Source organism: Aspergillus foveolatus, assembly GCF_047715535.1.
Source record: "Aspergillus foveolatus strain CBS 279.81 unplaced genomic scaffold BDW70scaffold_178, whole genome shotgun sequence".
NCBI classification, from domain to species: domain Eukaryota; kingdom Fungi; phylum Ascomycota; class Eurotiomycetes; order Eurotiales; family Aspergillaceae; genus Aspergillus; species Aspergillus foveolatus.
Window position 1 is genome coordinate 1 of NW_027396242.1, and position 17,468 is coordinate 17,468.

Here is a 17,468-nt window from a genome sequence, read left to right on the forward strand (position 1 = left end):
TAGCTTGCTACCTATCTTATCGCTCAATCGAGCTAGGATCAGAAGACAACAAGCTTCATCATGAGAATCATCATATAGTGCGTATCTGCCACAGCATGGATCGACATGCGGAAGGGCCGGTTACCGTAACCCACAGAATTTATGCAAAGACTACCAGCATAAAAATGATCGACCATGACGGAGACCCGTGCCCTAGAAGAGTACTCCTCTTCCATCTTCCAAATTGTACTCTAAAAACAGCAAAGCAAAGCGCCCTGGCGCCCATTTTGATTAAAATCTGTTTCCTGCCATCCCTCCTGGTCACTATCCGGGCTCACTCCAGAGAATGTACGATTCCTACGCTGGAAATCAAAGCATGCCGCAGCAGTGATGGTTGTACGCCGAGGCCTGACTCCGCTCTTCATGGTGTAAAGTGCTCACCTAGCATAAATAGAGATATCAAAGAGCTGCCAAGCTATCCAGTTGACAGGGAATAGCAACCAATCATGTGAGACGCACTCTTTCACGTATTGATTTATAACTCACCAACTTCGCAACAAAGGTCAATTCAGGTAATGATCCCAGCGCTGGGAGTGCTATAGGCAATCTTTTAACTTGCACTGTCACAAAACCAAGCCGACCATATAGTCCGAGTTCACTAAGCCTTGATACACAGGAACCAGATACCCTGATTATTAGCAATGCAAAATGCCTGTTCATCATGGAGAAAACTGAACGGGAACTGAACTTGCAGCCGAGGCTGCAGATGAGTCAGGGTGCGGTAGGGCCGAACAGAATGTCCCAATACGATATATTAGTACTTTGAATGATATTAATTATCCAGGGTAAAGAGCTATTGCTATAATTAGCTAATGCTGTTTACACCTATATTCTATTTACATCTATATTCACCCGTGACTCACCCATGAAATTTGGAGTAGACAAGTCGCACTAAATCGATATCTGCTCTGCCTACTCAACGTCCTATTTGCTCGGGCGGAAACACATTCCTGACCCCAGCTGGAGCCGATGTTTTCCCCTGCTGAATGTTAAGAGATTCCGTGCACGAGATATGTTGAAAGTGATGAGAATGCAGGCGAGGCACCATCTCTTATATAAGGTTAGGGGATCCGCTCTGCGGCAAAATGAGAGCATCTGCATGGATGAATTTCTGGCCACTGGATTGGGATACAGATAATTAAATGGCAATTTTAAATCGATATATCAGCGGACGACCTCTTAGAGAAGTTGAAGCGGTATATATTTCCAGTTCCTTGTGTTTACTCTGGAGATACCTAGATGCATATATATCATGAGCCTCCACTCTTCCTAGAAATGTAAATCACCAAAGCAGTTCCACTCCCGTATACGTAACAAACTTCCCCCCGACACCCGCCCTACTCGCCTTGTCGACAACCTCCAGAATCCCCTTGACACTATTTTCCACAGTCTCTGGCGGCCCAGCGTCAAACCGCCACTCCTTCGCAACAAAGTCTCCCGCCCTTGTCTTCACCCACCCAGGATGTAACGCAACAGCAACAAGCCCCTCCGCTTCGTGCTGCAGATGAAGGGCGCGAGTGAGCCAATTTCCGGCCGCACGGCTGGGCCCGTACGCGCCGCCGGGGAAAGGTTCCTGCGCGCCAATTGAACCGACAGATGAAGACATGAAGATGGCTTTAGGGGTCCCGCTTTGGGCGTTCTTGAGAAGGGGCCAGAAAGCCTGGAAGACGAGGAGGGGTGCGATAGTGTTGACTTCGAAAGAGGCACGGAGGTCAGATGCGGATGTTTTTAGGGCAGGGGTCATAGGGGTTGCGAAGCCGGCGTTGGCAATGAAAACGTCGATGTGGCATACTTCTGGGGCAATGTTGGTGAGGGCTGTCAGGATTTCAGAGGGGGTGGTTGGGGCTGAGCTCCAGTTGTCCGAAGGGAAAGAGAGGTGAATGACGTGCAAAAGGCTGTGTTGGCCAGGGATAATGGTGGCTAGCTCTGACCTGAGGACGTCCTCTGCCTTATTGTTGCGGACGGAGGCGATGATTGTAGTGGAGGGCCGGGTGAGGAGGGACTTGGCGAGGCCAAGTCCCAGGCCTCTGTTGGCGCCAGTGATGAGGTAGACGGTGTTGGACATAGTGATGACAGTCAGTGAATAGGAGAAATCAGAAGGGGAAGAGAAACGAAGGAGTAGAGGAAGAAGTATACCCTTATTTATAGTATTGAGGGTAATCTAATTTAGCGAGTGTATATTTGCGTGTAATTTGCAGTTCGGTTTCTTCGTCTTGCTGACGTGATATGGAATTTGCAATTCTCCAAGGGTTCACATCAGCGACCAGAACAGAGACCATCCTCTGCTAATTGAGACGTTTCTTGTAGCCAGTTACACGGCACAGGCTGCTCTATACAGAAGACCACGCCTGCACCGGCTGGGACCTCGTCAGGGTTGTATCACTACGATAGAGTATATCTTGATTCAGTCAGGACCCCGCCTGTTCCGGGCATCAGCCATATCAGAACTCGACAATCCATTATCATCCTCAATGAAATTAGCTACCTCTTCGTCGCAGCTGGAGCTGACCCCATCGCCCACGTCAGGGCAGTCCTTACGTTACTCCCTGATTTAGCCCTGCAAGATAAAAACCCACGAGCTCTGGAAGCTTTGCTCATGACGGTAAGCCGGTACCTCGGTTTGCTAGCATTGTACCTGATTGTGGTAGGCACTGTACATCACCCCCATGGGCGAACCCCAGACCAGCGAAGCTCTAATGTCCCTGGCAGTGCGGATCGTCTTCAATATTGGAGCGAATAGAGCACAGACGGAGCGGAAGAGTCCGCATTTGCGTGCTATGTTCTGGCTCTTCTACTCATTCGACAAGGAAAACTCACTCCGCAGATCTCAGCCACCGCTGATCCACGATACGGACTGTGACCTGGACCTCCCTTCTACCTATCTCTTCGAGTACACTGACTACCATTTCTTCCAGAACGAGCTGTCTTCCCACGCCCTCCTCTATCCCTCGGACCTTCGGATGGCCCTGCTCAAATCGCGAATATACCGCCTCCTCTACTCGGTCGATGCCCAGAAGCAGTCAGAAGCGAGGCGTCTCCAGTGTATCCGTGAGCTGGATCAAGCATTAGTTAACTTAAAAGCTAGTTTTCCGCGCCACTGCCAGCCAGACGACTTTGCGAAAGGCCTTGTCCCCGATACACTGTTCCATGACCTCAGTCTGCGAGGTGCAAACATCCACCTGGGATATTACTTTTGCCTGACCAAGATCCACTCGGCTACTGCAGGTGGCAGGATCCCACCACCCCCGTCTAGTATGGAGCTCTGCTATCAAGCCGCGCGCTCCACACTATTATATATCAGGCGCGTCCAGAATTGCATTATTCCAGAGACGTTCTGGTTTGTTCCGCCCTAGAGATGGTTGTCGGCGGGACAAGAGGTGCTGACAATAATGACAGGATTTACTTCCAATATCTTATAACCGCCGTTATCACTCTTTACCGGCGCTTACTCGTCGCATCTGATGGGTCGAAAATTCGAGAAGATGTGCAAATCCTAGAAGACACAGCCGGTATCTTTGCGAGGCTTTCTACTACTAATGCGGAGAGGGGAAACTTCTTTGCCCCTTATATGATCGCTGAAAAATTTGTTTCGAAGATTACGGCGCTGGCTACGGAGTCTACCATGAAGTCGCCGTTGAACCGGTCCACTCTGGGGGATAGGGAGACTTGATAGGCACAGAAAATGAATGAATGAGATCAGATCTGGCACGGTCAAATCCCAGTGATCAAATGCTTATTCGACTGGGTAATCGCTCGTAACTTAACTTTATCTCCACTAGACCGACTATTACGCACGACTGGCTATTTAGCACTAAGCCACAAGCGCTCTTCTTCAATACCTGGAGCTGGAGACCAAGACTACGTACATTGCTCGATCTACATTCACTCGGTATTGTCTACATTATATGTCATAGCGAGCTCAAATGATTGTCAAAATATTCTATTTGTCCTCATCCTCCGTGCAAGCCGGCGCGCCGATATCAGCCTTCTATGGACCACCTAATCCCCGGAATTGTCTTCCACTCGCCTTTTATTTGCCCACAAACTAGCCGAGTGCTATGTAGCAATATCTGAGTGGGATAAGCGGATCAGTCGTGAATCAGACTGCTTCATTTATTGGCCGTTGAATGCAATCGCAGCGCTCTTACAAGGGGACAGGACACCGGCACGGCTCGGTCCTTGGTCAGCATGAGATAGAATGTAAAGAATGACGATGTACGTTTCGCATCGGAATCGTGAGCGAGGAAGGTAGCGCATAGATGACAATCATGGGGGCGAGCAGATCGCGGGAGTCAGACTGCTTATCCATGCTATGTGTATACCCATCAACATAAGGACTGCAACACGAGAGCATTCATGAAACAAAAGGAGTCATACCATAGCACCGCGCGCTGTTACCCACTCGGTCCTTACTACGATAAAGATAGCTGCACTGGCTAGGGAGAGGGCTAGGAGGGCGAGACCGAAGGAGACGTAGTATAGAGATTCCATGGCGAGATCTGGCTTCACTCTGGGTTGGGACTTGCGGTAGTAATGTAGCTTGATCTTGGGTCTAGGTCTGAATAGATGGAGATGACGATAAGGATGGCCTTGAGGATGGAAGTTGAAGTACAAGCTGAGCTGAGCTGGATGGTGTCCGTTTGTTATCTCTGTTTGCACTGGGATGCAGGCTTGTGGTAGGGCTCCTGCGCGATGGTGAGCTAGCACCTAGATGTGTGCTTTAAACCCTGATGAGTAGTAATATCTGGACTTTTATACTGGTTCCTTATTGTTTAGTCCTCAGACGTCCCATACCGTCCTCATCTATATAAACTCGTGCGAGACTGGGGAGATCGGGCAGAGCAGCGATCTCTTAGAGTTGATCACATTATCAGTGGATGCCAACCTGTAGAGAAATATATTCCTATATTACGCTCAAAGGCCACTGCTGAACAGGACTTGACTGGTCTAACCTGGATCAGGCAAATTTTCGAGATGTATAATATCCCTTGCTTAAATAAGCCCCAGGCTTGCTATCCCACCATGAGTTGTTCTCAGGCAGGTCCTACGAGTGACGGGACCCAGTAATTCCTAGCAATGATGAAAGTGCCTAGCATATAGATGAGAATGGCCTGGTCTCCGTTGTATATCAACCCGCAGCCTGGAGCAGAGAGCAATGCGCGAGCGAATGATGACGAGACGTCCTGTAACACAAATTTTGAATAGTAGTCATGAATAGAGGGAAAGGAGAATGACAGATTGAAAGGTTCACCCCCAAAAAACAATGATGTGGTCTCATTGGCCGGCGTTGACTTGTAACACTTCTATCCAGCATCGTAACTTTTCCCTCCTTTCCTCTTAAGATCTACCCACCCCCATCATCAACATCAGCATCATCATGATAGCTATACCAATAACACTCTTCTGGCTTTTCTATCCCCCTCTTTCCCTCTTCTTCCTCTGCCTCTCCATACTCATTCTCGGCCTCATCTACCGACACTCCTCACGCTTACAACACAACCCCCACCACTACAGAACCGCGGCCTCATGCCGAGCCATCCTCGACGGCTCCCGCTTCCCAGATAGCAGAAAGAATCAGCTAGAGCCGCAGACCGCGCGCGCGATACCGAATCACAGGCTGCAACGGGTCTTCGGCATTGAAAACGCCTTTACAACGGGCGACAAGGATGCAGCAAGATTGCTCGTGCGCGATGTGAAGACACTTATTACCGAGTCAGATGTGTGCGATGATTGGAACGAACTCTTGTCAGAGCTTTACCGCGTTGTTCTGACTGTTATGGAGGAGACGGAAGCGGATGCGTATGTGTTTAGGAAGAAAGAGACCGGGACCGAGATTGACGTTGGAGATGGACAAAGGATTCGGTTGTTGCTGGCACCGATGGTACGCGCTCTGACATTGAGGGTGTTGCTGTGGGTTCTCTTTTGCAGGCGAAACGGGGGCGAGATACAAGTTCAGCTCCTTATCAATTTAGGTGACAGCTTGCATAAAACCCGGATAGGGATGATGACTGCCGACGAAGGAGGAGACATCCAGGGCTTTAGAAACAATCACGACGCCCAGTCTCGACTGGCTGCTCTCTTTCCCGACTGGCCATGCGATATTGGAGACGGCCGCTCCAATCCGCTGAGTCTCCTCCTGCACGGCTTTGAAGCCCTCTGGCCGGTCATTCTACGGATGTTCTTCATAGTCCACAGCCACAACGACGAGGACTGGAAGGTGATCCTGACCTCATTTATCCAGAAACCAACCTTAGCCCGATTTCGTCTTTGTCAAGGCAAGCAAGGCATATCTGCTGAACACCTCGTCAAAGAAGCCCTCCGCCTCTACCCGCCCATTCGACAGATCCAGCGTGCATTCCAATTCCCTGCATCTAAATTTAGCTTTGAAGAGTATGAAAGAGTCACCGCAACGGCAGACATCGAGTTTTGCCACATCGATCCCAAAGTCTGGGGCTCGGATTCACAGAGATTCAGGCCGCGCCGCTGGAAAAGAGTGAGCGTCGTGCAGAACCTATCCTTTCTGGCGCTTGGGAGTCGCCCGTTTCTGTGTGCCGCTGATTCGGGATCGGATTTTGGACTGAGAGTAGTAGGGTTTGTGGTTGGTGTTTTGCTTGATGTCTTTGGGGATGGCAACGATTTGGAGTGTGTGCTGGGATCGGCGGATATGGAGGAGATGCGGGAGATCTCTGCAAAGACAGAAAAGAGGTTGAGGAATGAACTTGGATGTTATCAGGGAGTTTATGTTGAGTATTCAGCCGAGGAGGCTGTTTCTTAACGTTTTGACTAGGACTGGAACATGGCTACCTGGGTACTCTATACAGGACCTACCAACTTCAGACTTTGTGTTAGATAATTGGTGAGCATCCCGGAATCTATGTTGGACTTACACTCTGGAAATCAAGGCGTGCCTTGCCATTCCCAGTCCCAATATGGCGATCATAAATAGGGCTGATCATGCTCAATCTGTTGCGTCTTTCAAAGCAGCGATATGCCTAGGTAGCTCTCCAGCATTTTGAGCCCGCCATGTCAACAATACACGGCTCCTTCTAACAGCGGTTTCAAGTCGGTCCTGGCCATCACATCCCATCATGTTGACCGACCTGAGCTATCCTCAGCAGGGGCTGCAATCCCCTGTAGACTCTTCCCAAAAGCGACACCCTGTAAAGACCCTCTTCATCTGCCGCCTTAATGCTATATTCACCCACACCTACTTCATCACCGGCCTTCTGCCTATCGAATACGCTCTGCCCTCACAGCCGCTATGTGTTCTGACAACGATAATCTGGTCCGTCAATACTCTATCTTCGCCACGGAGAATGGTATCCCTTGCCCTGGGAGGTTTTCATATGACGTTATCTCCATCCATCTACTGCCGCACCAAACACGACAGAGGAGCTCTGCTGCCGCTTTGAAGGATAAACTAGAGATCTGGCATGCAATTTCAGCCTTGATGCTTTTCTTCTCCGTCCAGAGGGCGTAGTTGTTAGATCCCCTGACCAGGTAGAACTTCTCGTTCTCGGTGAGCATTGAGGCTTCGTTACCAATGATGAAAAATCTGAAGACGTGGGAGAAACAGGCCAGACGAATATGGCTTTCAGAGTTGAGACGGCATCAGAATCAGATATTATGAGCTGGGGGATGCATTGTGTGACTGGCTAGTGTGTAGAGGATTGTAAATGACATTGAGAGAGCCTATAGCTCAAGCAAGGTCGATCTTTGGTAACCAATTAGTGATTCGATTAAACTGGGCTCTGGCATTCTACTATACCCGTGTTTGGGTGAAATCAGCTGAGGTACTTAGGGCTGCTTCTGTGGAAGGCGGGTCGTCCGGGTCAGTGATAATAGTTGGAGCAATATCTAGGTCTCTATCTTACCTTAGGAGTGAAAAGAGATTATTTCGCTAGCGAAAAATTTGATATTGATCATATCGACGTTGAACAGAGCTCTTTCGTCCTATTAGACGCAAAAATTGATGATCGCCCTTCAGCTCCTGAGGATCCCATGAACTCACTATGGGTCCCCTCCCTCATCCGTGAATCTGCGGAATCATCCTCATGTCTACGAACTGGTCAAACACTTTAAAGATCGATTCCGTACTGTCCACAAAGCCGAAGAACCCGAGCTTCTTCGTTTTCGTAGTACTGGTCCCATCAGTCAGTCAATACCCCAAACAATAAAACGAAATCAGACAAACAACCGGATAGACGGGCAACGTACGAGAAATGAATAGGATAAGAGGACGAAATCGCCGCGTCTGTAAACCCGAAAACGCGATCTGTATCCCACAACTCCGCATTGCGCAATTGATGCTCTTTCGCAATAGCCTTCCAGGCATCCTTAACTTCCTGTCTTCGCGCCCACTCCACGAGCGTGAACTTGTGCCTCAGTTTCGCCGGAGGTCCGAACCCGCGAGGCGGCGGGTTATACGGCGTCTCGACCTCTTCCAGGCCCGCTGGGTCGGTCGCAGGACCCAGCCATGGAAGACTAAACCTGGCAGCTAGTTTAGGCCAGAACTTGCTCCAGGTGAACGCACAGTCATCTGTAGCGTTGAAACTCTGGTTCTGGGCCTCGGGCGTCAGCACAGCCCATTCGGACAGGTATCCGTTCATCTGGGCGCTTGAGAGGGTCTGCTGCGTTTCCCAGGCTACGATGTCAGATGTGTATTCGAGAGGCTTTGCCAGGTGATTCTGGACGACGGCGTAGATTGCCAGCGGGAGACAGAGGTTCATGGCAGCATCCGGGACAGCGCCAGGGATCCAGGAGGGGCGGGTCGTAATCCAGTTGAAGCTGTTACTTTTAGCGAACGCGATGAGAGTATCTTCTTGGTTGTAGTAGAAGTTCGGTTCGAGGAGCACACGCGGGTCGGTTTCTTCCTGGGGGACTTGGGCCGGACCCAGGTGCACGCCGTAGTACTTTGCGCCGAGTTGGAGGAGGAAAGTTCTCGGGAGAGTGTTTGAGAGGGCCAAGGCTGAGAGGAAGCTGTGCAGAAGTTTGGCTGGACAATGCAAGTAAATTCTGTGCCGCCATGAACATAACCGGATGGGGGACTCGTACTGTTGACCTTGACCAACTCCTCCGCGGCACTCCAAATGCCGCCTCCGTCTTTTGGAGCAGGTTGGATGTAGGCATAAAAGAAAACATAGTCGGCTTTTACTCCCCTCTCAGTTATCTGAGCAGCCAAGGCATCCGGCGGCTGCAAGAAGTCCATCGATACATGCTCGACATGCTCCGGCCACTCGCCGTTTGGCGGCCGACGCGAGAGGGCATATATCTTTTTCCACCGCTTAGGAGATTCACACAGTACTCGAAGCTACAGCATGGGCGCACGTTAGCGGTGGATTTTGGAGAAAGAGAGATCCATGACAGAGTGGATATAGCCCTACCATGTAGTCTCCAGAGATTCCATTCGCACCAGTGACAATTGCCGTCAGCCCATTCAGGTCTTCTGAGAAGGTTGGCAAGCCATGATAGATGTCTTTTGAGACAATTAATCGCTGAGTCTGGGCCATGATGCCGTCTTCGAACTGTTGCTCGAGTCGGTGTCTGTAACTCACACAAGGTTGGTGGTTCATAGATGCAGCTTCAGGCTCGATTATTCAGTCCCCGAGCTCCCCCGCTTCTCCTCACCTCGGACCCCGGGATTGATAATTTATGCTTTTGTTTGTGTTGTTTTACGCAATTGAGTTGCAAAAAGAATGCGCCTATCCATGGGACTTGCTGTAGTATGGTGAGGGGCCTAGAGCTTCGTCATCCGATCCCAGGAGCTTTTGTACGTAACATAAGAATACCCTGGTTCTGTCAACATGCTTCGATCGCACGATAAACTTAATGAAATAAACGGAAGATGTCATGCAACGGTAGTGCAGTATACATCTAGTATTTTGATGTAGGTTGGAAGATTGATTAATACCACGATTTCGTCATAATACGCCGAGTCATTGAAGAACCATGCTACAGCAACCACTTCAAAATCCAGATATTGGTTTAAATGAAGAGTGTAGAATCCTCGAACGCAATGGCCCAGGCTAAAGAAGAGGTAAACCAGTATCCGAAGAATGCATATCAATGATGAGTAAAGTGGTTGAAGCCTGTGACTGCCTCAAGGTCCGATGGGTTCCACCGGATATACCCTCACCGGAAGGATAGGGCATCATACGACCATGAACAACATGGGCCCTGGCAATTTCATGGGTAAGGATGATTCCTTGAATGCAGAATTGATCTGTTCCCAAAAGGAGTCAATTTTATCCTGGCTGCAGCTGGGTGTCGCTCGTCTGACGCACCCATGATGATCAAATAAAGATATGGTGACTATTCGAGCCCTTCCGTCTTCTTCAGCGTTGCGGACCGAACAGGTGAGCTTTGCCTCTCAAGAAGAGGGTCTCGTGTAGATTCGATTCGTAAGCGTGGACTTTGAGATTATCGTCCTGTCTTCCTCGTTGGAAACTATCACGCAGCGTCTCTTCAGCCTCTCTTCATTCGATACACCCGACATTTATGGTCATTTTGACAAGGTACTCGACTATCGAAAGGTGCTACCCCAGTTCCAAGCGCTGTAGGGGTCATTTGGTACGAGATTGAAAAGCACTTCAAGAAGATAATCAGAATTAGCACATTTACCAGGCAAAATGAGCAGCACAAGAATCCAGAAGCTGAAGGTTATGTTCTTACTTTCTCCAAAAGCACCTAGTGTTTCATCCATATAAGAGTCGATCTGATGATAGCAGCTACTGTCAGGTATACCAAGCCCTGGGTTGAGGTTGCCTCCTTCATACATGGGCTCAATATAGAGGTCGCCCGCGGGCACCCCCGCTATGGGAAATGGAACGTCAACTGCCGGTTGGCTCTGAGTGGAATTGACTGGTAGCGGATTGAAGTGACCCTTGAATGTCGAAGAACTGCATGGCTCTGTCGGCGGCAGCCGCGGTGAATGAGAAGGCGAGGCGTGTTGCGACGGTCCCTGTTCCTGCTCTCTCGGGTTTATGTCGCTACCGGATTCATTACTATTTAGAGCATTTTCTAGCTCCTGCTGCAGGCTCAACTTCACAAGTCGCGTCAATAACTGCAATGTATGCTTTGCAATCTTACTCTTGGTTTGAAGGTTCCGACTCGCATGGATGATGCGTAATACTCCGGCTTTGGCATCGTTTGATGCTGTGCTGAAGGGCCATAAGGTAGGAGCAAGGCATAGTATTACGCCAGCGATAAAAAAATTCATCAGAACAAAGGATAGACTGAACTCGCTCTCATGATGATTGGGCGACACGCGCGAGACACGGAGCGCAGCTTTTAGAGAGAGATCCATTGACAAGCGAACGGCTGATAAATGCTCAGAAACAGCAGTTCGAAACTCTGGCTTAGCTTGATGTTCTAGGAGAGGCCGGTTAATGAAGAGTACGGCACTATCGTATGTCAATTGCAACATCTGCGACTGAAGGAACAAGTGCCTGATAGTACGGTTCTCTGATGATGATGGATTCTTTCCATTGGCTGTCAATGCAAGGGCAGGATGTTCTTTCCAGTATTGTTGTTTGAGTACGGGGGATACTCCAGATTTCCAGGCATCTAGAGATGTCTGGGCATTGACTATAGCCTCCACGAGAGAGGCAAACGATTCTGATGACACCGGCGTCTGTAGATTGATAAGTCGAACCTTATTGAGGGTCGTCCGCATTATCTCGTAAAGCCGATACTTTTGGTTATGAAACATCAGGCCATTTACGTTTGGATCCTGAAGCAGATACGACACGGTTGGCGGCAAGCGGGTATCTTCCAACTCAGTCATTTCGTGCAAGTGGCAGAATGCAGCATCGAGTGAAGCCGGTCGGCCGTATATCATAGCACTATAAGTATCCGCTACGATAATAAAATTCCAGGTCCGACGATAGACTTGAGATAGGACCGGGTCAGGATGGGTAATGCCGCCAGGACAGTGCATTGAGAGGGCATATGCAGTGCGGACCGAGAGGCCAAGCATGTTCCACGCGAGTCCTGGAGAGCCGTGAAAAACATAGTAAGTCCCCAGGAGAAGAGACACTTGGACAGATTCCAGGCTACACTCATCCAATAATTTCAGCACATGTAACCGAACCTCAGCAATCAGGCTATCTCGCAGACTCGTGGCTCGTAAAGAGAAGGAAGCCAGTAACGAATGCCCTGGCCATCTGGAATCGTGTGCCACACATTGAAGTCCCACTGCTGCGGCAGTCAAGGCCGCTATCACTCGACCGCGAGATGCTTCACTCCACGAGGACTGGCGGAGCAGGGGAGTCACTGATTGCATAAACTCGATTTCATGGAAGATAAAGATGAACCAGTGCATGTGATCAAAATAAGCTTTTAAAGCAGCATCCATAACCGCAGGCGGGGGCATTGACATCTTCTCCAACGTCCACTCAGGTCGAGGGTTGGGCTGGGGACTGGCACGGCCAGGAATGCCCGAGATGTCGCTAGAGTACAGGGTAGCACGCTGTCCAAAAATATTTACCGCGAAGCCGACCGCAGAACTGCTGGCGCCATAATTCTGGCCTTCATAGGGATGATTCGCCGCTGCGGCGGCGTGCTGGTTTGACGATGTTGCAGCCGCCTGAGGCCGTATAGCTCGCTTCTTCCGGCGGATGGGAGTATTCATGATATCCCTTGATTGACAAGATGCACCTGCCCGGACGCACATCGTGCATGGACGAGCCTCATCACACTGTCCAATGACTTTAGCTTGTAACTTTCCCAAGGGTGATGCTAATGGACCTTCAGTTTCTGCCGCCGGCACCGTTGGCAGGCACGGGAGACCCTGGGAAAATGAGGCGACTGAGGCTGCCGCAGGCCTTCTGCCCTAGTTTCCACCATCTCTGCCAGAAAATAACAATACTCAGCGACACACAATACTGTCGAATACTTGTTGGCGCCGTCGAAAACTGCGAGTAGGACAACAAAATACGGATTCAGATGGGGTATCATAACCTGAGGTTCATGGAGACGGAGAAGCGGTCACGTGAGTAGCTTGAGTTTGACAGGCGAATCTAGGTGTTCAGGAAGGGCTAAGCTATAGCCATAGCTGCTCTACACCCACAGGCTGCAGAACATAATATACAAGACAAACTAGAATAGTTGGAGGCTGGAGAAACAGGCGCTGTGGACCTCGGGTACCAGATGATGGCCGTATCCCCGTAACATATACTACACAATGAAAAGAACAAATAAGAATAAAGAATACTAAGATAATAAGACAATAGTAACCAAAGAAAAACTGAAAATATATGAGAAAGAATAGATAAAAAATAACAGAAAAAGTCAACGATTCAAACGGTGACTACTTGGAGCAACGCCTCCACCGGAATCTATATTCGGTGGATACCTTAGATAACTTCCGGTGGAAGCTCACAGACCAGCCAAATCTTCCGAATCTTCGGATAATGTGCCCCAGCCACTGCCCTTTGTTCAACCGACGCAAGCACAAAAAACATTCTGGCCCATTCGGTCCTGCTAGAGTTGCGCCAGTAGTGCATCATCCCGCCGCGTTCAACCTGCCGTGTTCACCCGAATCAAGCACAAGTTGCTTCCCTTCATGCTTACGCCGTAATCATGAAATGGCAATGGCGGTCAAGAGTGTTCGCCGTTTGCACCTGGACCTGAAGGGTCTGGTAGAGCGTAAAGGCATTATTACGCAATTGAGTGGTGGTGCCACTTTGGCTTCCGAGATTCGTGCTTTGGTTGGTAGGAACTGCCTGTCGTGTTTCGGTGTCATGCGTGGTCACTGTTGCTGTGCCCACTGGAAGATGGTTTGGCAACTAATTGGCAAACTAAGGTGTTCGAGACTAAGGCGTTCGAGACTCTTTGATGGAGTTACTGTGATGGTAGAGTCCATTGTGATGCTGTACTCGAAGACCTTATATGATGAACGGGGTATGGGAAGCGTTGTGGAAACCATTCTTGGATTTATACGTATTTGTGTGTAAGCTCCCGCAATCCTCCCCGCATCCCCGCAAATTGATTTAAGATTTTCCATAGGATCTAAAGGGTTAATTGGATTCTGATCTTTGAACCCATAAAATGGTGAGACTTCACCCATGTGATGCAAATTTGCCTTTGATGTGAAGCTGGAAGCCAGATGCGCCTTTGGCGTGAAAATCTTTCCTATTCCTTGTCTGCTACAGGAGCAGAATCTATCTCATTGCCGTACACTTCGCCTTAGCTTTTCCTAGCTCCGGTCCGTTGAAGGCACTCGTAGAATATTCGAAGCTGCGAGAAGCATTGCAATTCCGTATGCTAGGAGCTTCTATATGTCCCAGCTCACAAGGTGTTAATGCGAGCTTGCATTTTGATTCTTGATCATGAAGAACCATGCCAGGACTCCCAAGCTTGATGGATATCTGCTATCTCCGCGAGCATTCCTAAAGGCAGCCGATCTTCTTGTAGAGCCACTGTACCCTCTCGAGAGGTGGAAGAACTCTCGTTATGACTTGGACCGCGATATGCCTGGCTCGTATCTTGATGTTGTCTCTTTACAACATCCAGCTCTCTGGAGTCCATGCTTTCGGGCTGCGGGACTGCCAGTAGATCTTGCAAAAATCGGCGTTCTTGTGGTGTCATTCTGAGGGAGTCCAAAAATGGGCCATAATGGCCGGCCATGTCGGACGCTGTAGGCTTATCATGTTCAATGGGCTTGGTGGTTCGGGACGAGGCCGATTGGGGCTCTTGGTTGTTCGGCGCGGCCATGTTTCAGGGTCTCTTTGTGAATTATGGGCGAGAAATATTCTCAACGTAGATTGTGTGTGTAGACAATTATAGTGGGATGAGATCAGTGAGCATGCAAAAGGAAGAATTGTGTTGTGGGAGATTATCAGTTTTCAATGTCTTTGCCAGCAAAGTTTATACCATAAGCATAGAAGTCCTGGATCAATTACTTTTTCGAGATTGGCAAAAACGATTACGAAAGCCAGGTACAATGGATGGAACAAAATGAGGGGTAAGCATAAATCATACCATATTTGCTTGCCATGTGGAACTTTTCGTGTTCGAACTGCTGGCGATCAATTCCGAGCATTCATTCCACCGGAACTGAAGGAGACGGCGGTCCGACGCCACCAGTCTCCAACCTACCCACCGGAATCTGCCTTCCCCATAGACTCTGCATTCTGACAATTTGGGTCGTCAGTTGTCGAATCAGGTTATGATGACTCTTTTGATTGATCCAGCAGCTAACCTGCGGTTAGACAAACTACAAGAAATCGGCTGAGAGACTGCCTATATCACTTCTGGCTCAGTCCAGCCATTAAACCCTGGAGATGAGAACCCATTTCTTAAAGCGCATGGGGAATAATCCTTTCAGAAACTAAGTTTCACACTAGACTTGCCTCTCTAGACCTGTCTTTACTGAGACAGATCTGCAAAGATCCACTTGCCTTGTACGAAATCAACCACTCTCTGCCGATACACTTCAGTATAAACACAACAATTTTCCAGCAACGCAAGTGAGGAAGGATTGTTGCACTCCCCAAAACTAGCCCGGACGATTTTCTTTTTCTCTTTCCATCGGCCGCTATGGGGCCAGCACCTGGCCTAATATTTTATGCGACGGAACGTCAGGGGCGCTGTCTATCACGTCGTAATACACCATATGCCAACAGTTGGCGAATATAAGACTGAAACCTACCGAGCCGCTCCTGCAGCATTCAATCTATGGATGGTGAAGAACTCGCCAAGGGGACATGTCTCCATGTAGGTTGGCGATGAGCGGGAGTTGAGCAATGGAGTCTTTGAATAGAGGCTTGGCTGAACAGGGGAGGTGTAATATTATCTATTTTATAATATCTCTTTCGCTACCAACTGATGTAGTGAAGCTATCACTCAGAAAAGGTCAGTGAAAAGCTCACCCGACACTTATATTCCGCCCCTGCATTGCTCGATTTCAGCACGCACAAAATCTACAAACTTCTCTGCTTGATCTTGAGGCACTCCTACTTTTGAATGGCGGGCATCGAGAGCAAGGGAGACCACATGAACATCGTGCTCCTTATAATAACCAACCATCCAGTTCCCGCCATCCTTCTTAGATCCCCACGTCCCCGTTCTCGCGAACCTCAATGCCCGACACGCATTCAGAACACCATCAGAAGTCAATAGCAGTTGCTGGCGATGCCAATCTAAAGATTCAATCAAAGAATCGAGAATCCACTCCAGCTTCGGCGCAGCGAACACTTCTCCAGCCGGCGGTCCAAAAAGGGCCGTGCCCAGCACACGGCCCATTGCCAAATCGATCAGAAACCAGAATCGAGGATCGGTGGATGGATCGAGATTGATATAATCATCCTCCATATCTCTTCCTGTGTTGAGATTCATCTCAAACTGCGGGCTGTTTGTCTGCAGCGCTGCATTGGCTTTCGTAAATAGCACAAACTCAAGTTTGCGCGCTGGGCAGGGAATGGAGGCATGGCTTATCTTGCGGGAGAGTTGTTTGTAATCTGATATCGGCTCATCGATGACTGCATAGACGTCGACGTCGCTGGTGTCGGGTTCGTATGCGTCGTAACCGGCAGAACCGAAAAGGTAGACTGCGAGCAAATTGTCTTTCAGCTCTTGCTGCAAGGTATCAAGTAGGCGCGTCAGATAGGGGACTAAAGGCGCCTTAGGCATTTGTGGCCGGTTAGGAACGTTGTTGTGGTGATTTGATTATTGCGCGGTTCTATTTCTCTATCCTGCTATCCTCTGAGACGTTCTAGTCCGTAGTGGCGGGACAGTTGACCTGCGTTGAAACAATGACGTCGCAGAGAGAGAGTAGAGGGCGAGTGATAGAAGGGCGTCGCACAGACAACGCATGAGTCAGCATACTATCAACTTCACTGGATAAGATGCCGTCGTATCCCATATCAAGCACATTGGCCAGGGTAAATATAAAGGCAACAAGAATGTCTCGAATCAACTCAAAATGAACCCTTAAGATGTTCCATTGCAGCGAACTAAGACTAGGGTTGACTCATCTTACTCAGAGTACGTATAGCCAGATGTTATCCCAGATATCACAACGGAGAAACAATCACCCGGCATCCCTACGCGCTTGCTTAGATCTTACGGCAGACTATTACGACAAAACTGCAACAACCAAAATTTCATGTAAGCGCTAGTATATGTAGTATACCGCCTTTCTGTCCGCCTTGGCTAGATTTCCATGTTTTTGTAAAGCAGCAATGTACATGGCCTCCTTTATCTTCCTGGTACTGCTACTTGGTTTTATTCTACAAGTCATGCCTCGCTCAGCTATTGATCTTGAGCCTTATAAGGCTGAGATTGTTGATCTTTATACTAAGAATATACCCTGTGACTCTATAATAGAGAATCTCTCTAGAACTCATAATATTACTGTTTCTGAACGCACGCTTCGTACACGACTTCGCCGCTGGGGAATCCAGAAGCAGAATCGTACGGTAGGAACT

The 17,468-nt window shown here is 49.1% G+C and overlaps 8 protein-coding genes across 8 annotated transcripts; 2 read left to right on the top strand and 6 right to left on the bottom strand.

Moving 5' to 3' along the window:
- Positions 1–1,241: 1,241 nt before the first annotated feature.
- Positions 1,242–2,107, bottom strand: BDW70DRAFT_145724 (SDR family oxidoreductase; the record flags this gene model as incomplete). The annotated part of the gene is made up of 1 exon (XM_073738468.1): positions 1,242–2,107. The coding sequence occupies one exon, from the start codon at positions 2,102–2,104 to the stop codon at positions 1,322–1,324; it is 783 nt and encodes a 260-aa protein (XP_073590699.1). The 3' UTR covers positions 1,242–1,321.
- A 423-nt stretch (positions 2,108–2,530) lies between these two features.
- On the top strand, positions 2,531–4,128 carry BDW70DRAFT_145727 (fungal specific transcription factor domain-containing protein). Its single transcript, XM_073738469.1, has 4 exons — positions 2,531–2,641; positions 2,688–2,692; positions 2,749–3,376; positions 3,436–4,128. Exons 3-4 carry the CDS (start codon positions 2,817–2,819, stop codon positions 3,707–3,709), a joined length of 834 nt encoding a protein of 277 aa, XP_073590700.1. The 5' UTR covers positions 2,531–2,641; positions 2,688–2,692; positions 2,749–2,816; the 3' UTR covers positions 3,710–4,128.
- Positions 4,129–5,416: 1,288 nt separating this feature from the next.
- BDW70DRAFT_167207 (uncharacterized protein) lies at positions 5,417–6,814 on the top strand (the record flags this gene model as incomplete). The annotated part of the gene is made up of 1 exon (XM_073742176.1): positions 5,417–6,814. The coding sequence occupies one exon, from the start codon at positions 5,417–5,419 to the stop codon at positions 6,812–6,814; it is 1,398 nt and encodes a 465-aa protein (XP_073590701.1).
- Positions 6,815–8,065: 1,251 nt separating this feature from the next.
- Positions 8,066–9,548, bottom strand: BDW70DRAFT_165018 (SDR family oxidoreductase; the record flags this gene model as incomplete). The annotated part of the gene is made up of 4 exons (XM_073741628.1): positions 8,066–8,180; positions 8,257–9,034; positions 9,094–9,349; positions 9,423–9,548. The coding sequence occupies 4 exons, from the start codon at positions 9,546–9,548 to the stop codon at positions 8,066–8,068; spliced, it is 1,275 nt and encodes a 424-aa protein (XP_073590702.1).
- Positions 9,549–9,984: 436 nt separating this feature from the next.
- On the bottom strand, positions 9,985–12,893 carry BDW70DRAFT_145730 (Zn(II)2Cys6 transcription factor). Its single transcript, XM_073738470.1, has 4 exons — positions 12,787–12,893; positions 10,711–12,736; positions 10,323–10,626; positions 9,985–10,261 (listed from the first exon to the last, which is right to left on the bottom strand). Exons 1-3 carry the CDS (start codon positions 12,883–12,885, stop codon positions 10,562–10,564), a joined length of 2,190 nt encoding a protein of 729 aa, XP_073590703.1. The 5' UTR covers positions 12,886–12,893; the 3' UTR covers positions 9,985–10,261; positions 10,323–10,561.
- On the bottom strand, positions 9,997–10,443 carry BDW70DRAFT_32019 (uncharacterized protein). The gene is made up of 2 exons (XM_073743743.1): positions 10,323–10,443; positions 9,997–10,261 (listed from the first exon to the last, which is right to left on the bottom strand). The coding sequence occupies exons 1-2, from the start codon at positions 10,324–10,326 to the stop codon at positions 10,065–10,067; spliced, it is 201 nt and encodes a 66-aa protein (XP_073590704.1). The 5' UTR covers positions 10,327–10,443; the 3' UTR covers positions 9,997–10,064.
- A 1,206-nt stretch (positions 12,894–14,099) lies between the features above and the next one.
- Positions 14,100–14,754, bottom strand: BDW70DRAFT_154607 (uncharacterized protein; the record flags this gene model as incomplete). Its single annotated transcript, XM_073739890.1, has 2 exons — positions 14,100–14,186; positions 14,461–14,754. The coding sequence occupies 2 exons, from the start codon at positions 14,752–14,754 to the stop codon at positions 14,100–14,102; spliced, it is 381 nt and encodes a 126-aa protein (XP_073590705.1).
- Positions 14,755–15,848: 1,094 nt separating this feature from the next.
- Positions 15,849–16,997, bottom strand: BDW70DRAFT_145733 (uncharacterized protein). Its single transcript, XM_073738471.1, has one exon. The coding sequence runs from the start codon at positions 16,669–16,671 to the stop codon at positions 15,919–15,921; it is 753 nt and encodes a 250-aa protein (XP_073590706.1). The 5' UTR covers positions 16,672–16,997; the 3' UTR covers positions 15,849–15,918.
- Positions 16,998–17,468: the final 471 nt, after the last annotated feature.